The sequence below is a fragment of the Gymnogyps californianus genome, chromosome 5 (genome assembly GCF_018139145.2).
Source record: "Gymnogyps californianus isolate 813 chromosome 5, ASM1813914v2, whole genome shotgun sequence".
NCBI lineage: Eukaryota > Metazoa > Chordata > Aves > Accipitriformes > Cathartidae > Gymnogyps > Gymnogyps californianus.
This window is the reverse complement of record NC_059475.1, coordinates 61869806-61891056: the sequence shown is the minus strand read 5'-3', so window position 1 is coordinate 61891056 and position 21251 is coordinate 61869806. Positions and strand designations below refer to the sequence as shown.

The window sequence follows — 21251 nt, the reverse complement described above, 5'->3', positions numbered from 1 at the left end:
ACCACCAACTTCATCCCTTTAACTGCACGCTTGTGAGGCAAAGTCAAAAATGCCACATCCATGGGGGAGCGCAACACACAGACACAGCTAAAGCAACACAAAGAAAGGTTTTGCGGTGCGGAAAATGGAAGTCGGGCACACGGGTGCATGTGCACGTGCTTCCACACACAGCTGGAAGCAACAACGAAAGCAGGGAGAAAAATTACGCTGTTTTAGTACACTATGTCAGCTTAGAGGGATTTTCATAAAGACAATACATGGGAGATTAAGGTCAGCCAACCCACTCCAATTAGTTATCATGAAGCCTTAACAGATTTACCCAAAGTTGTACACTTTTCTAGAACGCTGCTGTATCTATTTCTAGGTCACCTCGCCCAAGATGCTGTCTCACTCTTTTACTTGCCCATCTTCTTCCCTCCATTCACCTCCCTGCTTCTTCCTCCAACAGGCCCAGTGGTCAGCCTCTCTGCTAACCCTAAAGCTTTCCAATCACTCTGCCATCCTGGTGCCACAAGACCACCACTGGCAGTCATCCGTCACTAGGATGCTTTAAAACCATATTTGCTCCTCCCATGCATCATCAAGCTCTAGAAGGCCACCAACTGATATCTGAGCAGAACCGGGGAGAGACCTGCCAGGGCAGTACGAACAGGAGGTAGGAAGCTGGGTGAGATGGGTGAGACAAGACTGCTGGGGACGTCTTGGCCTGCCACGATGGGGAACAGGGAGGAAGCCAGTTTGACAAAGCATCTTTAAAGGAAGGCAGCAGTGGGTAAAGAAATGGAGAACAGAAGGAATTTTTCGAATGGAAAAGGTTTGCAGCTGGGGAACAGTGAACCTGAAGCAAATGCCTCCCAGTTTGGCAGTCAGTTGCAATCCCACATATTGGCACGTTAGGAAATAGAGCCATTTAAGACCATACAGGGCTTTCTGAAAGAAATGTCTTGTTGCTTCTTTGCCTGCCTGCCAGCACCACGCCACAGCAGCCATACATTTTCTACTCTGAGTCACTGCCTCTGTTCAAACACCAGCTCACGATTAGGAAATTAAAAATAGACCAGACAGGTGCCAAAGAACTTACCAAACCTGCTCAGCCCACAGGTTCTCCAGCACACACACAGCGACAAGGCATGTGTGAGCCATCACGCCAGCTGATTTTTTTTTGGAGGCTGAATCTCCAAAAACTGAGAGTCTGGAATACTCAGAGGTTTAGAAAGATGACCCTTCTGGAACTGCTCCTAGATGCAACCCACAGCACTGCACTGTCAGAATCATGACCCAGTGCAGGGCTCAAGCTGCAATTTGTTATGAATCTTGATTAACTGGTTCCCGAGCAAGTACCTGTAATTGCTTTCCTCTCTCCTTTCTCCAGCTTTGGTTGTGGGGACTCAGTGTAGACACCATGCTCCATGGGCTGCTCCGCCCTCTTCATCGCAGTGCCTTTGTAATTCATCTGAAGTTGGCTGGTGTACTTCTCATGCTGCAAACACAAGCAACGGTTGCAGGATGCCCCTAAGATCTGTGTGCTAGCCCACGGAAAAGATAAACCACCCTTCCCCACAAACGGATCATGCAAAGGCAAAATACAGCAGCTATGTTCTGCAACAAAAAGAAAGCACACCTGAGTAGAGGCTACAGAACAGCAGAAATGCCAGCTGAGAGGCTTTCAAATACCCCACTTGGAAGACATTAAGCGACAATTCTAGTCCATGAGAAGGTCACTGTGACTTAGCTCTGCAAAATAGCTAATTAGGAAACCCTTTAAATAATAAACTGAGAAGAATCAGAACTTAGGCCTTTTTCCATTCAGGATTCAAATCCTGAAATCCCCTTTGTTCTTAAAGCAACATCATAAATTCTTTCAGGGCACTCATGTGCATTATCTCAGTTTTTCAGCAAAGGCAATTAAAATATATTTTAATTATTTCTCTCCAAACACTCTCTCCAGCTAGAAAAGTGATTCTGCCTTAAAACAGGCTCCACATTAACATAGCAAATGAGCTATTTAAAAGTGGGTTTATTACAAGTAAATTAATAAAAGGGTGTACCCATCCAGATTACCCGAGTAAATTCAAGGAATCATTTGCCCAATTCTAGCTGTTTCCGATCCTCTCCAAGTCCTAAACACGGAACTACGGCTAAGAAGACAGTATCTGCTAGCCAACAGGTGATGCTTGGCACTGATTGCCCAGTCCCTCAGCTGAACATGACAGCTTTTTTGCCTGGAGGGTGTTGCTTTTCTGCCTTGGATAAGAGGACTCTTGAATATTCTGTACCTGCTATTGAGCTCTTTGTTTAAAAAACACCACACTCATAAGAGGACTGCTCAGTAAGTAAAAATTGGGAGCTCGAAGGCAAAAATGAGATGATATACAGGAATAAATTAAGCAAACTTTAGCCTGCTGGAGGAAGTGTGATGGAGCTGGCCTAAGTCACCATGCTCAGAAAAACGCATCTGCGCTCCACTTCTGAGAGGGAAAAAGTTCTGCTGTGCTTCACCCACAAGCTAACGTGCTTACTGTTCCTTAATACATTACAGCTTTAGTAACATTTTTGTTGGCAGTCATGAAAACATAAATAACTTCATCTACGTGTTAGCACAGGGATAAGAGAGATCAGAGCTGAGATAACTGGGAAATGTATCTCTCCTCAAAGGAAGGTTTTATTAAGTCCCAATCCAAGGAGAGCCTCACATTGCAAAACATTTTACTGCCGTCAAGAGTATTGTAATATTTCAGTTTGCTTGACCATTACTAGAGCACTTAAATTTTTTTTAAAAATGCACCCAGACACCCTTACCTTTAATGCTTCTTCTGGGACTTTGTGTTGAATTTGTTCCAGGACATACATATTCGAATGTACAGAACTCATTAAGGAAATGGCAAAGGAATTGGATGGACAGAGAAATCTAGCATTTAGTCACGGAAAGAAAACAAGATCATAAAAGCAGAGAAGCTTAAAATACGCAGGGTACTAAAAGCTGCCTGCGCTGTATCCCACCATGGTCTTTGTCGTGCACGGTTTGCAAGAGAGTGCGCAATCATGTCTGCTGGCCAGACCCATGCCAACTGAAGGGCAGCAGACAAGGGCAGCAGGGCAGGAGAAGCTTGGGGGAGCACTAGCAGCTCCGTGCAGGGCCCAGGCGAGCAACCAGAGCCCTGACTCAACTCACACCCTGCTCCTCTCCACCCGGCTGGCAGCTCCAGGCAGACCACTCTCTCCCCATGATATCCTGGCCAAGATGGGGCAATCTCGCACGCTCTGGACAAGAGAACAGTAGAGTTCAGCTCCCTGCAGATATGCCTGGGACTCTGGTACTCTCTTGCCCTGACAAGGCCTTTCAGCCACTGTAGTCTCCTGGATGAAAAGTAAATTAGGTCATGAGCTGCCGTGACCTCTTAGGAAGGGAAGCGTTCAACATAGTTGAGCCTAGGCAATAATCCTCAGCAACACTGCATAAAAAAAACCAAAGGAAGCATCTGGCAACGTCATCATGAACAACCCAATCAGCACAGCACAGAGCAAAGGTGAGGAAAAAGGAAAGATGGACAATGTTAGACTAAAAATAAACCAAGTGATACTGGCATAGCAGGGAAACTCCGCACAGTCTGTAAGTGAAACTGTAAATGGAAAAGAGACAAACACGTTCATGCAACAGTGCACAGCTGACTTGGAGACCTCAGGAGATGCTGCCATCCACACCGAGCTGAACACGGTATGCACAGAAAGCACTGCTAAAGAGAGCGGCACTGAAGCAGCAAAGGAGAGGAAGAGATTGTAACTTCCACAGCAACTACGCTGAAGTAAAAAGATGACTCTAAAACCTACATTCTTTAAAGTTTTCCTGTTGAGGGCAATAAATTCTACAATTCATAAATGCAATCATTCATTTCACATGAATATCCATGTAAGGGCTGCAGGACTAAACACTTCAACTCAGCTGCTTAGTGCTCAGAATTGCTTTCTATAAAAAGTTTAAACCTGTATCACAGCCATTAAAACCTACTCAGGCTCTAGGCACTGGCTTATGCCTCTGCTAGACTGGAGTTCACAGCAAATCTTCTACGAGTTTCCCCACACATCTAGAGACCAGAAGACACGTGACCATCTACATCAAAAAAACATTTGCAAAGTTGCAAAGTCACAAAAAGCTAGAACCGAGGTTGCCTATGGGACTGTAACAGACTTCATCATGTGTGCACTGAGACGCCACCTTTAATGACGTGATCCTAGATGACAGCACTCTTTTACTGGGCAGCACTCAGTAAGGTGCTACTCAGAATTTTTTCCCCCACGTATGCCTGAACCCTCATCAACTGCACCCTGTTCAAATACTGATCTGAAGACAATAATCTCCCTCCTTTCTTTTTCTTTTAAAAGATTCAGCAACTACCTCCCTTTAAAAAAAAAAGGAATACCACTGTGAAGCAAGGATTTGTCATTTCTAAAATGGCAAGAGACAGAGCGAGATCAAGACCAAAAGTATGATCTTACACAAGGCCTAGAAAAGCCTCTTTTCCAGCAGATCGAGGATTGCATGCACATCAGTTTAAGCATCCCTGTTCCAACAGTGAGTGCTCCTGCACTGTCACTGCTTAGAGCCGAGGTACCCAGATTCCTGGAAGACCAGGGAGGCTCAGCATCTCCTCACTGCTTCAGCTCTCTGGGCTCCAGCAAGGTTTGGAGTATTTCAAGGGCTACAGCATAGCCAAGCACAAACTGATTATCATGGGAACAACAAAAGGCACAAGAATGCGGCCTTGGGGTCAAGGATGCACAAGAGTTTTCCAGCCAAACACTTCCTCCCCCCTCAATGGTAAAACTTAGTCTCTGCCTCTATTCTCAGAAAGGTCTGGACTGTTTTAACTGAAATTTCTCCACAAAAGAAAAAAGAAACCTGGAGAAGATACTTGCTACTTCTAAATTCAGCCTGAGTGGGTAAAGTTTGGCAGATAGAAGCAACTGAAAAAAAGTAAAAAAAAGGATTCTATTACATGAAAAGGCAGCAATAGGAGTCTTTACCTACCACTGTTGCACCGCAGGCTCAGAAAGGCTTTCCAACATCTATGCTTATAGCCAGTCATACAGTCACATCAGGATAAAAAGGAAAGGGATGCAGGCAAAGGCGTTTTAGCAGACACTAGCAGGATTTGTGACTCTGTAAACAAAGCAGTAACTGCAGCCTAGCCTCCCTTGATAGAGGTGAAATTTGCTATTGCTAAAGAGAGATTTACCCTTGCATTTTGTGGCAGAAGCAATTTGCACAGGCAAACTTCAATCGATACAGAGTCAAAGGTCTGACCACAAGCTCCAAAGCTAAATGTTTAAGGCTGAAGACCTGCAAATTGTCTGAAAGCAAGCATTAGGGTGAAATGACTAATAAAAACATACAGTTTGGATGAAAAAAAAAAATAGGAAGATGTTAGTTCGTACAAAAGCATATAAAATACGTTTGCTCCCCAGCTGGTACCAGCTATAGTTGCCACCCAGATAAAAAGAAAAGACGCAACCCTTCCTTAGAAAGAGACTGAAGACACACCTCCACAGTCACTACTGCCAGTGCAGGGCCTGATTCAAAGTCCAATGAAGGTAGCAGGCATCATGATGAATATGCTCTGAATCAGGTCCATGGTGGAGAAACAAAAGCTTATGAGCCATCCAAAGGCTCCAGGAGGCAAAACAAACACCCTTACTCATTAGTCACAATTAGCACTGTTAAATCTCCATGCAGCAAACAGCACAAAACCCAATCAAAGACTGCGTCCCACTCCCCCTTCAGACAAGAAGGATATCATAGCCGAAGCGAATGACATCATTCAGTTTTAGGGTGATGTACTTCTGGTCAGGAATCCTCACGTCATTGACGAACGTCTGCAAGAAAGAAGCACAGGAATGGTTTTTGACTGAGGGTGTCAAGGTGATGCATCTCAGATGGATGGGGCTCCTGGAAGGCACCCATGCCCATCTGCCAACGGCACTGCACACATTCAGGGTGCACTAGCACAAAGACAGCCAGGCGAGGAGCTAAGTTCCCTAGAAAAATCAACACCGGCAAGTAGCTCCCATGGGGAAGTTAAAGCACCCCAATTATGCTTCAAAGCAAGGTGCTCTGAAGGGACCTCTAGGGAGATTTACCTTTCCACCAACTGCAAATGAAATTTTAGTCCCTGACTTGAACACGTAAACGAGGTGCCTGAAGTTAGGAACTTCAGATGCTCTCAGTTCTCCTCCGCCTTTCACAACCAGCAAGAGCAGCAAACGGTGCAACTCATACTCTAATTACTGAGCTGGGAATCAGCTTTCCGCTGGATGTCAAACAAGACTGGTGTCAGCCCCAAGGCCTGATAATTTAACAAGCAAAGCCTATCACAGAGGAAGCGGGAAATGAAAATGCACAGGAAAACAAGCATTTGCAGTGGCATCACCATGATGTCTGAGGCCACATTGTCCAAGACACCATATATCAGTACAAAAGGCCCCTCACGCAAAAGATTTGCATACTCATTTTTCCTATGCTCCAGGCAGTTAATTGAGGCCCAAAGAAACTAAGTTATCCTTATAAAGGTGCAAGAAATGCACTTCATAGCTGTGAACAAATGTCTCCAATGTCTCCGATGCCTGCTTTCCGAGAGGACCCCTTAAGGAACAATTCTCGCAGAACAACGGAGGAGCAAATCAAGCACTTATGGACATGTTTCACAAATAAACCCATGTACTTTTATTATAACCTGGGCCAAATAAAAATAAATCAGAACTCAACTGAAGAAGCACCAGCGTGCTGATGGGCATTAGGCACTCAGTTGCACCCAGGGCAGTCACAGACACCAGGAGTTAACCCTACCTCGCAAGGTGGGATTCACCCAGCCTCACAGACCAGGAACTGCTGCTGGGTCTTTGTAGCCTCAATACAAACACAGCTACGCTCTGATGAATCAAAATTATGCTAGCAAATGAATTTACATGCTTTCACCACTGAGGCACAGTCTTCTCCTTCTGCCTTCTCACCTCAGCCAAGCCAAACATGCATGATAAGACCAAGTATTAACCACAGGGGAAAAATAAATGCTAGAGCAGGAAACTAGAACCTCAGCAGACAACAGCCCCCAGCTTCCTGGCAATTTACAGAAGAGCTGGGGAACAGGCCTGTAATTTCAGAATAACAGCAGTGAAGCTGGTTAAAAGGCACGGAATTCCTATTTGCATGAAATATTTTCCGCAAAACAAAAGTCTGCAAGAAAACCCATTTTGATGTTGTTACCTATTCGTCCATGGTTACTTCAAATAGAATAACCCAGGGAAACTGCTTATTGCAGATAGAAACACTACCTTTAAAACCAAAAGACCCTTAATAGAGACTACAGAATCAGCTGAACATTATAATAAAAACAATACAAAACATTTCGACAATTAATATGAACCAGATTATCCAGCAAAGCCATATAATGCACTGTTGACAAGCCATCAAGTAAATATAAAATAAAAGCAAATTCTGAAAATGGAATTAAAATCAAGGTCCTCAAAAGTGATTTCTTTAGTTTCAGGGGGGAAATAAGTTTTCATGAAAATTTTCAGATAAGGACCTATGTTTCTTTCATGCAAAATAAATTCATTTTGGCCACAACAGTCTTCTCCAACAGAAGTGTGTTTGACCAGCTGCAGAAGACAGGCACTGCTATAACTCCTTTTACTCCACTGCCCCTCTGAGCACAAGTCTATTATTAAAACGTTGTAAATTCATATGCTTTAGCACGTGAAGGTTGATGAGAATTAGTGGTACAAGCCTTCCCTCTCTTGCAAGCAGAATCTTCAGCTGCTATTTTGCCACCATGAGTTAAATACCACAGGTTTTGAACCAGGGATCCAGCTAGAGCCCAGACCACTTACAGAAATACTCCCATTTCAGCAGCGCTCTGTGCCTTCAGCTATTAGGCTGAGAAGGATTAACACTCATTCTTGCAGTTTTCAGATGCCAGAAGAGGCAGAACAGTTGAGGTCTGCTTTAGCCACTGTTTTTGTACAAGTTTCTGGGTTCATTGTGGAGGGCTTCTGTTTCTAAGCCCAAAACAATGACTGCAGTAAAACCCCTACTGGGAAGACAATTATGCGAATCTAGCTTAGACCTGCTCCAGCAGAGGAATAGCTCTGCTGGTATGGAGAAACAGCCAAAAAAGAGGCATGCTATGACATTACGACCATTTTAACTACGATGGTGTATTTAAAAATCACAGAATTCAGGTATGTAGGCAAAGCCCTCACCAAGCTGCCTAATACCACTGTGTGAATCGGGACCAGAGCAAGGACTAAGATTCAGGCCGTCTCAGCTCCCTATTCTGGGCTCACATTATCCCTTGGTCTTCACACAAACCAGGCTCAAGGCAGGCAAAGGAGCAATTTTTATTATAAAAAAGAAAGGTGGTTTTAAATAGGTTCTTCCCCAAAGAAATTAAATGTCTCATCATCCCATAAATCACTCCATGCACTGACAATTGAATTGCCAAAAGGTCACCCTGCTCATGCTGAACAGCTGCTCCAGAATCTTCACCAGTTTAACGTTAACATCCCCCAAATGAGACTGACTTTACTTCCTCCTCTTTTGTAAGAGGCTCTATGATTTTGTGAGCCCTGAAGCACTCTGCAAGGACACCAGAAGAAAGGGAAGAAGAAATACAATATTCACCAAAGCTTTCCTCTTCTAAGATGAGATGCTACATGACCTCCATCTCAGGCCTTGCAAATAATCATGTATGTTTAGCTTAAATCATGCCAACAGTTGCAGTGACCCAAAAGGGTCTAACAGTAGAATTAAGTAAGCGCACAAGTGCTTGCAGACTCAGCACGCCGCGTGTGCGCCTCCATCAGCTGGGAGGTTTGCTACTTACGCCATTTAAGCTCCCGAGATCCTTCACCCAGTGCTCATCTTTCTCCTTGTCATAGTTGATTACAGCGTGCTGCTTATCGACACTGCGGGACTGGCAATGAAAGCACAATGAATGTGAGACCGGTCAGGCATAAGAGACACTGTTAATCAAAGCAACATTTAGACATTAAACTAACTTGATATGGGGTAGGGGGGAGAGAGAGGAAAAGCAGGAAGGATTAAATATTATTTACTACTATAAATAACCAAAGGATAAACAGTAAATGCTTCCATGGTTGTTTAAACAGTTCACTGAAGACAATACCCTATTTGCATGGGGCGGGGGGGGGGGAATCACTGAAGGCTGTCAAGACTATGCCATAATTTCAATAAATTATATCAATACACACTGAAAACAAAACCAGTCAAACTGAAAGCCTGGGGGGCAGGATCTCAGCCAGTGTGAACTAGAAGAGCTCCATTTTTCACCAGCTGAAGCCAGTGGCCTCATCACTACGGATGTTCCTATGTGGGATGATTTCTTCCTATTTTTCAAAGAGAAAAAAAATCATTTTCTTAAGTTACAAACCAAACTTATTCACAACAACGTATACTGTTCCCAGGATTATGTCCCAGAGTTCATTTAAATTCTAGGATGTTTTCCAAGTTGGAGGGAGGTTAGTAAACTTGGGATGAGACAGAAAGCAACTCTAGGAAAATTCAAATTTAAAGCTAGGTTTGAGAACACTGAACTGGACAGCTATTTGGTGCCACTGGCTTTGCCACAATGCACGAGTACCAAATGCACCTTATCTTCAAAACAGGGCATGACACTTCAGGAGGAATAGTGTCAGACTTCTGAGAAAGAAGTGTTAGAACAAAATCTCTGAATAACTTTGAAATACATCATGCTACAGCTATAAAGACACCAGACTGTCTGTATTTAGATCTACCGCCTCTCGTAACTTGAATTCTTGCTGCAGTTGACCTCAACTGGTCACTCCATCAGCACGTGCACACGACACTGAGACCTGCCTGGTATCTCAGGCCAGAGGAGGGTAGGGCGTGCTACCAGAGCAGGGAGATGAGCCAGGCTCTAAGTCAGCTAATCCTCCTCTTCCTGGGCATCGACCAACAAGTTCTTGGTGAAAAGTCCTTCCCTCTTCCCAAGTATAAACACGCTGGTTTCCACAGCACCACTCTCAGCAAGCCATTATCTACTTCCTTGCAAGCATGCAGAGGCAAAGATTGTTTCAGGGGAATTCCTTGGTGAAAACACAGAGGCTTTTTCTGGACAAACTGCTACCATTTGCAGGAATTTCTTTTGCCCCTGCCAATGTCAAGCACATTGGTAATATTCCAACAGCTGATAAATGGCACCTCCTCCCCCTGCAGACCATATGTCAGCCCAGGAGACGTGCTCTCCAGAATAACCCTGAAGTATCAATATGAAGCAAGCACATACTTGGCCAGAAAACTGCCCTTCCACCTTGCGATGTCCCTCACACCATTCATGACATGCCACTGCGAGCAGAGGCAGGGAGGAGAGGGGCAGGTGACTCCAAGCCTCCAGCTGCCTCACTAATACAGTTATCCATACACTGCTGAATTTACAAGGTGTCAGCTCACATGAGCCCCAGCTGAAAAACAAGGCAGCACTCGATGCTTTGCTGCCCAACTGGTTCTGCTCGGGCAGCAGTCACTCCCCAAAGAAACAAACGACAATTGGTGAGACAGGTAGAGACAACACGGTCGGGGATACCCCACTCGTATCTCCTGCTACACCAAGCCCTGAACGCGGGAAGCGACGCACAGCAACGCCTTCCCACGAGGGGCACATGCAAACCTCTCACCCCCATGCAATCCTCACGCTTGGTGTCTGACCCTGACCTCAAGGCAGCAGCTGATGCTTCACGAGCTGGGCTTGTACCTGACCTGCATGGTCCCTCACACCCTTTGGGAGGATGCAAGAGGGTCTCCTTCCACCCTCCTGCCTGCCCAAAGTCCATCCCCACAACCATCAGGTTGAAATCCCCTTTCCACATCCATGGGCATTTATATAACTACGTTTCATCCTGCTGGACTCAAAGACAACCACACACAGGGGTCCTGCCTGCACAGCACAGATGCATGGTCTTCCCCGGTCCCTCTGCTACCCAAAATTATGGACATCACTGTTCCCAATGGGACGTGAGGGAACGCTGATTAACTGGTGCAGCAGTGTTTCCGTTAGCTTTTTACAGCATGTCACAGACGCTCATTTAAAGATTAACAGAATTTAAAGGCAGAACAATCCCTCTAGCCCCCTTGCAAGGGCAGAAAGGATTCCACCCCAAAAAGCTACTCCAGACAAAAAATTAGGGTAGATTTTATCTGGTACCTAGTCACAGGTCATTTAAAAAAGGGTTTATTTCTGGGAACCAGCTGTCTCCCAAAAATTCAATTTGCCCTGGATCTGACCCTGATGTAAGTCAGCACAGCCTTTGGGCTGCTGTATTTTACAACAGCTGACTACAGCCACTCAGGGGTCCCAAACCAGACAAGGGTCATCACAGGGGAGCAGAGATGTATTCCAGCAGCATGATATTCCCCTACATAAAAGCAGGAAGAGGTCACCAAAGAACCCAATTTATGCCAAAACTTCCCATCTTCCAAGGAAGTTTCAGCTGTGTTCAAGACAGAGTCAAAACGATAAGCAAAATTTGACCCCTAGTCCTGATACTACCTCTCAGTATCTCTTTAAAGAGTACATCAGGAACACAGCAAACTGTTACACAGATCGCATTTCTGTGAAATTTCACGCTTTTGTGGAGAAGAGAGGAATTTTCTTAGCTTTGTTTATGATAAACCAGCAAACATCACACGAACTGGCAGCAGGAGTTCCTAAGGGCCTGTCTCCAAGGAAACTCAACCTAAAATAACTAAAATCACATCTTACTTATTTTGATGCAGACTTGCCAAAGGTCACTCTTACTTGAGAACCGAGGTGTGGTTTATTTCAACATCAGTCACATTTAACATAAACCACTCTTGCGTGCAGTGACAGCAGCAACGCAGCAGCTGATAGTGCTTTTGTTCTCAGAGAGGAGCAGACTGCCTCAATCCTACTTCCAAAGAAAAAGCTAACCAGTTTCCAGACTGGTAACAGCAGAGAGCCCGAGAACGGTGCTGCAGAAGTCGCTTTAGCCCAGCAGGCCAGTGGTTTCTAATGCATAACCCACTGAATCACAGAAAGTGATTTAAGAAGCCTGAGTCAACATACATTACAGAGCAGCCCATGGGTGCAGAGCTCCCAATGGTCTGCAACTCCAGTGGAAAGATTTCAGGCATCTATAAATGGAAAAGCTGCAATTAAGTTGACTGAATCATAAATATAAGAGGACTCCCTAGCTTAAATGCACACTTGCACCAAATACTGAGCCTTGCTTATCATCAATCACAACTTCCACAACAAAGGCAAGACTGATCCATCTGTCGGGAGGGGATACAGGGGTCCAAGTGGAAAAAAAATATGAATTTCCAATAAAGCGTGAAAAAAACCTGAAGAGCCTATATCCAGCTGCCAAAAGCAGAAAATAACTGGTACACTCTTGCAGTTAATCTGTTTCACCGGAAAAGCACTTGCAATGGGGTGAGCAGCACTCCTCAGCTATGGCAAGGATGACTGAGATTCTGCTTGGACCCAAACAGCAAAACCAGAGCTGGAGCACCCCAGATGAGATCGAGAAGGGGAAAAGAAGGCAGGGAAGGAAGGTCTTCTCCTAAGCACTAGTGATCTGCAGGTAAGAAATAAGACTACACTTTGAGAGGCTGGGAGTGAAGGAAGAACACGGCATTCTCACCATGTCCCAACACTGGACCTGTTATCAAATGAAAACAACTCTCGGGAAAACACAATGTGTGCTTTTCTGATTAACAACATTTACACTTGTCTGAAGGGAAAACATGGACACTGATTTGTTACTACACTAAGCTCATCCAGGGCTTGCATTTCCAGACATTCAAATCACTGCCTAATATAAGACCATCCTGCTTCTCCATCATACTGTTTACAATGCATCATGTTTTAAATACCTAGTAGACAAAATGCACATGCAGCATATATCTGAAAACAGAGGTATTTTATAACTCTTCTTTCTTCCACAATTATATTAAAGATAGTCCAAGTCACAGACAGGAATGGCACCTCTGGGTCTGCCAGTCCCATACCAGTACCAACACCTTGGATCATCAGTCTCCAATCAGTCATGCAACCAGGCAGCTCGCTTGTGATTCTCAAAACTGCAATCATCAAATCAGCAAAGGCCCCTGCTTAGCATGGGAGCAGCAAAAGCAGCTTCAGAAGTGCACAGGAGTCTCCACAGAGGTACATATCACACTGGCTCTGTGTGCTGCAGATAACCTACAGCTTTGTGTTTGGTGAAGGGTCCGATACATAGAACAGGGCACTCGGGATGAAAGCATGAGCTGCAGAGATGCCAAGCAAAACCCAGAAGGAAACAAGACCTGCTTAGGAAGGCAGGAAGAGAAATACAGCCAGACAGCCTGTGTTTCCCCACAGGGCCGGGGAGCAGACACAGCTCAGCTGTCTACGTAGATACAGATGCTGCTTTTTCCCCAGGAGAATTACCATGGGCAAAAACCTACTGCTCGGGGTTGAGATTTGGACCTTAGCCCTGCAAGTGCTGCAAGGCATCGTGGTATTGGAGATAAAATAAACAAATGAGAGCAGTTTCCCTGTTCCTCACTGCAGTCTGTTGTGCACGTCTGGCACAAGATAACTGCAGCATTCTGGTGGCAGCACGCAATAAACATTTGCTCAAATACTTTCCATAGTGAACAGGTTACATTTCTGCCAGTACTGTGCTCTGCACCAGTGTCCCAGTAAGGAAATACAAACCTCTCCCAGTGTCCCACTTTAGAAGGGAGACAGACAAAGCCAAATTAAAAAAAAAAAAAAAAAAAAAAAAGCAGCCCTTGCATTCTGGCCTGAAATATGATTTTTGCTCCTCAAAAGTAAAACCCCGGATAACACTTAATGACAAATATGAACACTGGGTCTCCCTCTTTCACCACAATGCATTTCACAGAGTTGTGCATATTGGCCACTTCAGTACTTTTCCAGAATATTAGTGAATGCTCCGTCCTGCCCCAGGCTGGTCGCAAGTGTGACACCCCCACAAGAGGCAGCCTGATTGCTCCCAGGGGCATGTGCTGCCAGTTTCTAAATGACTCTGCCTAAGCAGACAAATGTCTCTTCAGCAAGTGTAGCCGCCTCATCCTGCGGCTGGACTCACTTTACAGCTCCCAAGCTGCAGATGCTCCTGCCTTCAGCTTTGCTGCAGTCCAGATCATGGTCTTAGTGGATCTGTGGCAGGACCAGGGCCTGAGTATTCATGCAAAAAATAAGGCACTGAACAAAAGAGAGAAATCCCCCAGGAAAATGAAACTGTAATCCTCACAGCTTGGCAAAGGGATTTGGAGGCTGGCATAGTTCCCATAAAAACTTAACCCATTATTTTGGGGTAAAATGGGTTTTTGCATTCTGGTTCCCCTTTCCCAAAGTGGAGCGCTGCTTCAAGTGACCCAGGGTCAGATCCTGACCGCAGGCAGGGAACATGCTGCCCACAGATGCACTGGCTTTCCCTTCATTTTACATGGCCACCCAGGAGGCATGGAAAAGCATCATCTTAGGTGGGACAGAAGCCTGAATTTCTGTAGCGCAGCCGAGCTGCGTGCTAGTGCCTGCATCAGGATCTCAGACATGGAAGCGGTCTCCTTTTTCTCTGCCCACTCCAGAGAGGGACAAATCCTCCCTCCGCAGGCCAGGCTTCCAGCACCTTGCCAGCCGTGTGCAGCCCTCTCACCCCTAATAACCACCTGCCTGCAGTGCCATGATCACCTCTCTCCCTACCCTGCCTCCAGCAATGAACTCCCCTCCCAGCTTTGCCAGTCCTACCATGCCTCCAGCCTCCTCAACTTACATTTCATCAGACATTGTAATCCTCCCATCAACTGCACATTAACAGAAAACAATGGGAGAGGCAAGAGCCAAAAAAACAACTCTAGGCCTGGAAATACAGGAAGTGCATCCTTCCTCCCACAGCTGCTGCCCAGACACCTAGAAACACTACCTGTCAAAAAGCAGAGCCTTCCCAAGGCTAGATCCTTCCCTTCTGCCTGTAAGACACCTACTTCCCTTGTGACACCTAATGAATGACTGTCGGCAATTCCCAACGCCCAGGGACTAACTTAGGTGATGGTTTACACCCTCTGGATAACTGCAGCAAAACAGCACGAGCGCAGCACTGCCCTCTCCCAACAACAGCTTCCCACTCCAGCCCCACACTTCCATGGGGACAGAGGTCAGGACACAAAAGGCAGCAGAGATTCCCCATGGCTTCTACTGGGAGCTCCCAATGCAGGAAATACCTGAGTGACAGAGGGATACTTCTGCACCGCAGTGAATTCACCTAGAAGTACCAGGAAAAAGAGAATCTACCAAGTTCACACCATCTGCTTCCTCCCAGCATAATGCTGTAGACAAACTACACCACACCTATTCACACTTGTTTATGTATACACTTACTAAACTACATAGGAGAGACATCGTATTATCAAGTACAGCCCAGGGAAGGCAGGATATGTCAGGTCAATGAAACCTTAATTTGACCAGATGTCACATACACGCAGAGTTCACCATCGCACTGTATTATTTGCAGAGTGCGCTGTGCACCCTGCGTACCAAACACGGAACAGATCCTGCGGGGAAAAAATATCTGGTAACGACACAATAACAGATTGCATCTTCATGCCTATGTACACAGGGGCAGAAGCAGGATTACACAGGCAATCTTCACACTGATACGTCGTAACTGCTCTGCAGTTATAAACACTTGACTTAGCAGCCATAAGAATGTTCCTTCAGTGCCTAGAACGCTTGTAATTCCCTATCTTTTTACCAAAGCAAGCTAAAAAGAGGAAAATGTCTATTCAGGCAGTATCATTACTATTTATCCGATTCACCAGCAGAATGAACTTGTATGTTCAGCTCACAAGCCCCTACCACTCGAACTGACTAATTGACACCATAAGCAGCATGCAATGTCCCATATGGACCAGTGACAGATGCATAGCTAGTAGCTTTCACAGCTATCTGCTGACACCTGAATAAAAGTGAGTCTTGACCCGTCTCAGGCTTAAGGGAGATGCTGCTCAGCAGTCACGTCCTGTAGTGCCTGCTTTCCCCACACTGAACAGCTTCTGCCCTATATGCACCACCCTCCACTTTTCCAAGTCCTGCTGCTCCTCCTCTCACTCCGCACAAATGACAGACTCCTTGGTGTGCCTCCCTGCACAGCCAAATCTTAATCTCCTGATGAGGCTTTATAGAGCAGAAATCCAACAACTACATGCAAAGATCTGGCCTCTGGCTTCCTGAAACACAGGTCAAGAGGTTGAGCAAGTACTTTGGAAGTATCATCATACTCTTGGCTTGTCCTCGCACTTTCCTCGACAGCTGCTTTGACCACTGTCTGAGTCAGGATACCAGGCTAGATGCACCTTGATCTAATCTAGCGCAGTTGCTCTCACATGTAAATCCCAGCCTTGTGCATCCCTGCACCTAGTTCCTCTTTGCCCAACCTGTGACAGCTCTGTCCTCCAATCTGTCCCCTCACCAACTGCACTCCCAGATGAAATACCACTTAAGACAACAATATCAAACAAGTCCCTGCTGACCACATACAAACTCGAACTTTTTTTCAAAGGTTTGAAACCTAGTCAGACACATTTAGATTATTGATTGGGGGGTGGGATGGGGCAGAAATCACCTCTGTCCTAGGCATTCACTCTTGAAAAGTGTCACACCCCCCCCCAGCTCTACAACACCAGAACTTCAAAGAACAGGTTAAACATACTTTTAAATAGTTTACATGAAGAAAATGCCATTTTTCTCAGAGTTGCTCACAGCGAAGACCGAAGAAGGGAGCTGATCGTGTCCAGAACACGCTGCCTAAAACAAATGCCTGGAAAATAAACTTTCATCCCAACCAGTTACAAAGTTTAGCAGAGTTATAAGCAACTGAAAACAGTGTCTCCTGATAGGAAGTGTCAAACTGTCTTAAAAGGCACACAGGACAAAGGCATAAAACAGAAAGCATCATGCCATCTGCACCTACTCCCGCTGTTAACTCACACTCAAGTGTACAAACTCACTTGGCGTAGGACAACAGCATGCCCAAACCGTCACTCTAAAGAGAGGGGAATACTCAAGGGAGCACTCGTTAAACATTTTGCTTTCCCAAATTTTCCAGTAAACATCTCAAACAAAAACAGGGAAATCAAGACCCAGCTTTTCTTTCTGTTAAATATTTACATTCAGCAAAAATGCAAAAGGTGCTTTGTTTAGGGGCAGAGAGGAAGGTTTTAATGGTTAAGTGAAAATTTTGAGTTTGCAAAATGTTTGTCCCCTGAGTAAATACCCGTCACATTAAGCAAATGATCAAAGCTGATAAAAATGGCAACTGTATTTCCCAAGAAGGATGTTGGGGTGGGGGAGAATTACTTTGTTCAAGATGGTCCAAAAACCCTCTTATTTTTGGTTAAAAAAAAGTAAACCTTTTCAGAGAATTACTTCCTACCACCACCAAGCTTCACAGAAAAAAACACACTAGTGCAAGTTAGCGAAAGTCTAGATTTCCACACTCCTGCTGTTTGTTGACTGTTGACTGTTACCTGAAGGCAGCCAGTGAGACTGCTGAAGAAATCAAGCACTGTTCTTCAGAAAAAGGGCAGAACTGAGCCCTTGACTCTGTGTAACAACACTGTGCATGCCAAGCTACACTACATGGCATTTTCGCCCATGCATTAACATTCAAACCCAATGTAAATCTCACATTTACTTGTACTAGAAGCTTTACAGTGCTGCAAAAACATTTAAAATATTTCTAATCTTCTTAGTAGGTATAGAAGATTTCAAGGTAGATTATGTTTCCCCACTATCAAACCTACTTAATTTTAAGCTTAAAGACTCTGGTTTTCTTCACCTCTTTGTTAACCAGGAAGCAAATCTAGTACCTGTGTGAAATAAGTAAACACAGGTGAAACTAAAGCTTCATTGTTTGGTGACAAAGCCATCATTTTTTGCTGTTTAGGGATCTGATACCTTGAGACAACATGTTCCAAGAAAATATCAAAAGACAAGACACTCCCAAAACAGTAAAAGGAGAAAGGCAAGACCACAAGATCTCCAGGACAAGGGTTATCTCTGTGTTGTATGTTTGCATGCCATCTAATATACACGGTCTCAACAGGGAACCACAAACTGCATCACGATGAAATCACTAAGCAGTAACAGTCTTAGAGACGAAAAAACACCGACCAGGTCATCCAGTCCATTCCCCAGACACTGCCAGCCTGCTCCCAGTTGTGCACTTTTAAGGGATTAAATGCCAATATCTTGAAATATATAAGCAAAATAACCGTGCAGCGAATATACAGTTTCAGGGTCACTACCACAGAAATACTACAGGTGCAAACACTGTCATAAGAGCTCTGTCCATCTGCTCTGATAACTGCCCTGCTTCTTAAGCTTTCCCCAAGACAAATGATTGTGCCAGTCTGCACAACGATTTTGTGACATGGACAGTCACAGTAGGAAAAACGTCTATTTTTAGATCTCATCCTCCATCTGCTCACACACAATTTTGCTTGGATATCAAGTCTCTGTTCACAGTCTCTCCTGCACTGAGTCTTACTACAATCATGTCATTTGGAGCCCAAGGTAGCTCTGGAAAACATCTTTATAAGCAAATGGCTAGGAAAATAATGTGCTCTGCTGTTTAAAATAAGATCTTACATGTGATCCCCAAAAAAGCTTTATTACTGGAGATAGTAAATTAATATCTTTATAAAGGGTCACATGTAAATCTCCCCATGAACATAAGCAGCTGGCTTTTACAGACAACCCAGAGCCTTCATTCTGGTGAAATAATGAAAACCTCCTTTAATACCGCCACCACCACCACCTATGAGCCCCTAAATACAAGCGCTTCACTCTCACAGATACTGCTGGCTCCTCCAGGAATCTCACTTCATTTACCTTGTAGAAAAGAGCATGGCAAATGTAGAGCGTTACAAGGTTGCTAGTCCACATGCAACACTGACAAGCCAGCTCAGACTTGCACAGAAGCATGAACTACTCTGCGTAGTACGGAGTGGCTCACAATCCACGCTGTCCAGTTAACCCCATAAATAACCAGAGAAACAAGCAATGCATTTTAAGCATGACTAATATTTGGGTACTTTTATTTTAGGGTGCACTACTTTAGACATGTGACTCTCAGAGTGCTGAACTCTGACAGTAAAAAAAAAAACCTCAAGTACCTTCAAAAGGTATTAAGATGGGCACCCTAAAACTCAGGCCGGTTTTGGAAACCAAGGCCACTTTGTATGTTTTCTCCCTTCGAGTCACGAGAGAACACGGCAATCAGGTTTCTGAGCAGTCAAACGCAGACTTACAGAAAATATCAGGACATTTTTAATGTCTCACCTTTACATGCCTCACCAGTCAGACACGTAGAAACTTGAAATAAAAGATAGTATGATTCATGGGAAAACCCAAACAAACGATCTGCTGTTGAACACGTGTATGCTTCAGACTCTACCACTGCAGCACAGCCATGCCATTCACTGCCAGCTAGCAGAGCAGTACAAACACTGCAAGCTCTCCTTTTGTGGACACTAACATTTTATTATAGCTAGACAACACCTTGCCTTCCAAGTACACCTCGTACAAGAACTTCCACCCCCCTAAACAGACCTCTTGCTAACATATCATACAAAATCCCTGCAGTAACTACAAACACAGCCTACTTGGTAGATCATCAGCAAAGCATTTAGGACATACCTGTGACCAGGTTAGCAGTGGAAATTATGAGGAGGGAGTCTCCGTTGTGCAGGCAGCTTCCTAATTTTGCCACCAACAGGCACATTTGCCGCCTTTGTAAAGGGGCAAAAGGGGGACAGGCAGGTGCAATCAAACATTTTTTTGCATTTAAGTACTCATGGCATGGGTCTAGCAGAAACACTAATTTAATTCTGAGCTTCTACAAACTCCTGAGCTAAACTGCTCCTGTCAAAAGCTCTTTGCGAGATTCCAGCTCCATTTGTTTGGAGTGACATCCATTACATTATGCTGTCAAACATCAGACCACAGTCAACACTTCAGACACGCTGGATTAGGTCCAGCAGAGACACATGCTGGTATGGGAAGCACTAACAGAAGCTGCAAGTTTGCCCGAGTAACACAATTACTTTGAGAAGAGGTCACTACCTTACCCACCCCACCAAAACAGCTAGAGTTTCTCTGCTAAACATCGGTATTTCCTACCATAATAGAAAAACCTAAGTGAGAGATACAAGGACTGACAATTTAATCAAACTTAAAGGGAAAATAGGCAAACAAAAAACTCTGCCCCCATTCAAATCACGTGTACTAGTAAACAGTGCACGTATTAAAAGCTACAAAAAACAGCAGCATAATTGCAGATCAGGACAGAATGGCATGTCTTTGCTTACTACTTCTAGTAGCATCAAGATGGTTAATCTATTTGATTAATCTCCCACCACTACAGCTCCTATCCATCTGATGACATGGCAATTTGAAAGAAACCTCACTTGCACTTTCACAAACATATGAAGTCTTCATGGGAACCACAGACTCAACATAAAAAAGGAAGTTCCTTTTAAAAGATGTCATTTGAAGAAAGCATGCAACATCTGTACAGATCCCCAGCATTACATTCACATCTACTGCATCTTCAGAAGAAATAACAAAAAAAAAACCTGTTACCTGGAGCATCAGTTCACAGTCATCTCTGCCAACAAATATCATCTCCCGAGGGAGCCGATGGCGAATGCCAGTGCTGCTCACCAAGAACCACGAAGTCACGCTCATTTTGGTGCTTGGCACTTAATCTTTATACATCCTAAACACAAAAAAACACGACACACAGTGAGCTATTGATGAAGTGTGGAAGTACACCAGTGCATAGCTGCAGTGCCCAAATTTCCCTGTGCCATGGGACCCAGCGCTGCCTCTTGCACTTTGTGTTCATGTCTTAAATGTCTCGTGGCAACAAGCAGTTGTGAAGTGTGTGCCAGGATCTGCTGCCCATGTGCCATGTGTAGGAGCTCTCCAGCCCTGGAAATATTCCCACAGCAAAGTAAGATTAAGGGTCTGAAGAAAGGATTGTTTAAAAAATGAAGCAGGCAGCTGAATCCAATCAATGAAATGATGACATCGGGGGGGGGGGGGGAAGACATCTTTTCCAGAACATTTCCTTGTCGCTAGCACTGTGCACGAATCACAGCTTGAGCCTCCCCCATCATC

The 21251-nt window shown here is 44.7% G+C and overlaps 1 protein-coding gene across 2 annotated transcripts in view; it reads right to left on the bottom strand.

The window, feature by feature from the left end:
* The window catches only part of CEP170B (centrosomal protein 170B), a 58892-nt gene extending 38076 nt beyond the window's left edge, over positions 1 to 20816 (bottom strand). For both annotated transcript variants that reach the window (XM_050897467.1, XM_050897468.1), the window contains exons 1-5: positions 20712 to 20816; positions 8880 to 8969; positions 5793 to 5871; positions 2800 to 2858; positions 1342 to 1480 (exon numbers count right to left, since the gene is read on the bottom strand). In XM_050897467.1, the coding sequence (XP_050753424.1) occupies positions 1342 to 1480; positions 2800 to 2858; positions 5793 to 5871; positions 8880 to 8969; positions 20712 to 20816 (472 nt within the window). The remainder of the gene's footprint in view (positions 1 to 1341; positions 1481 to 2799; positions 2859 to 5792; positions 5872 to 8879; positions 8970 to 20711) is intronic.
* Positions 20817 to 21251: the final 435 nt, after the last annotated feature.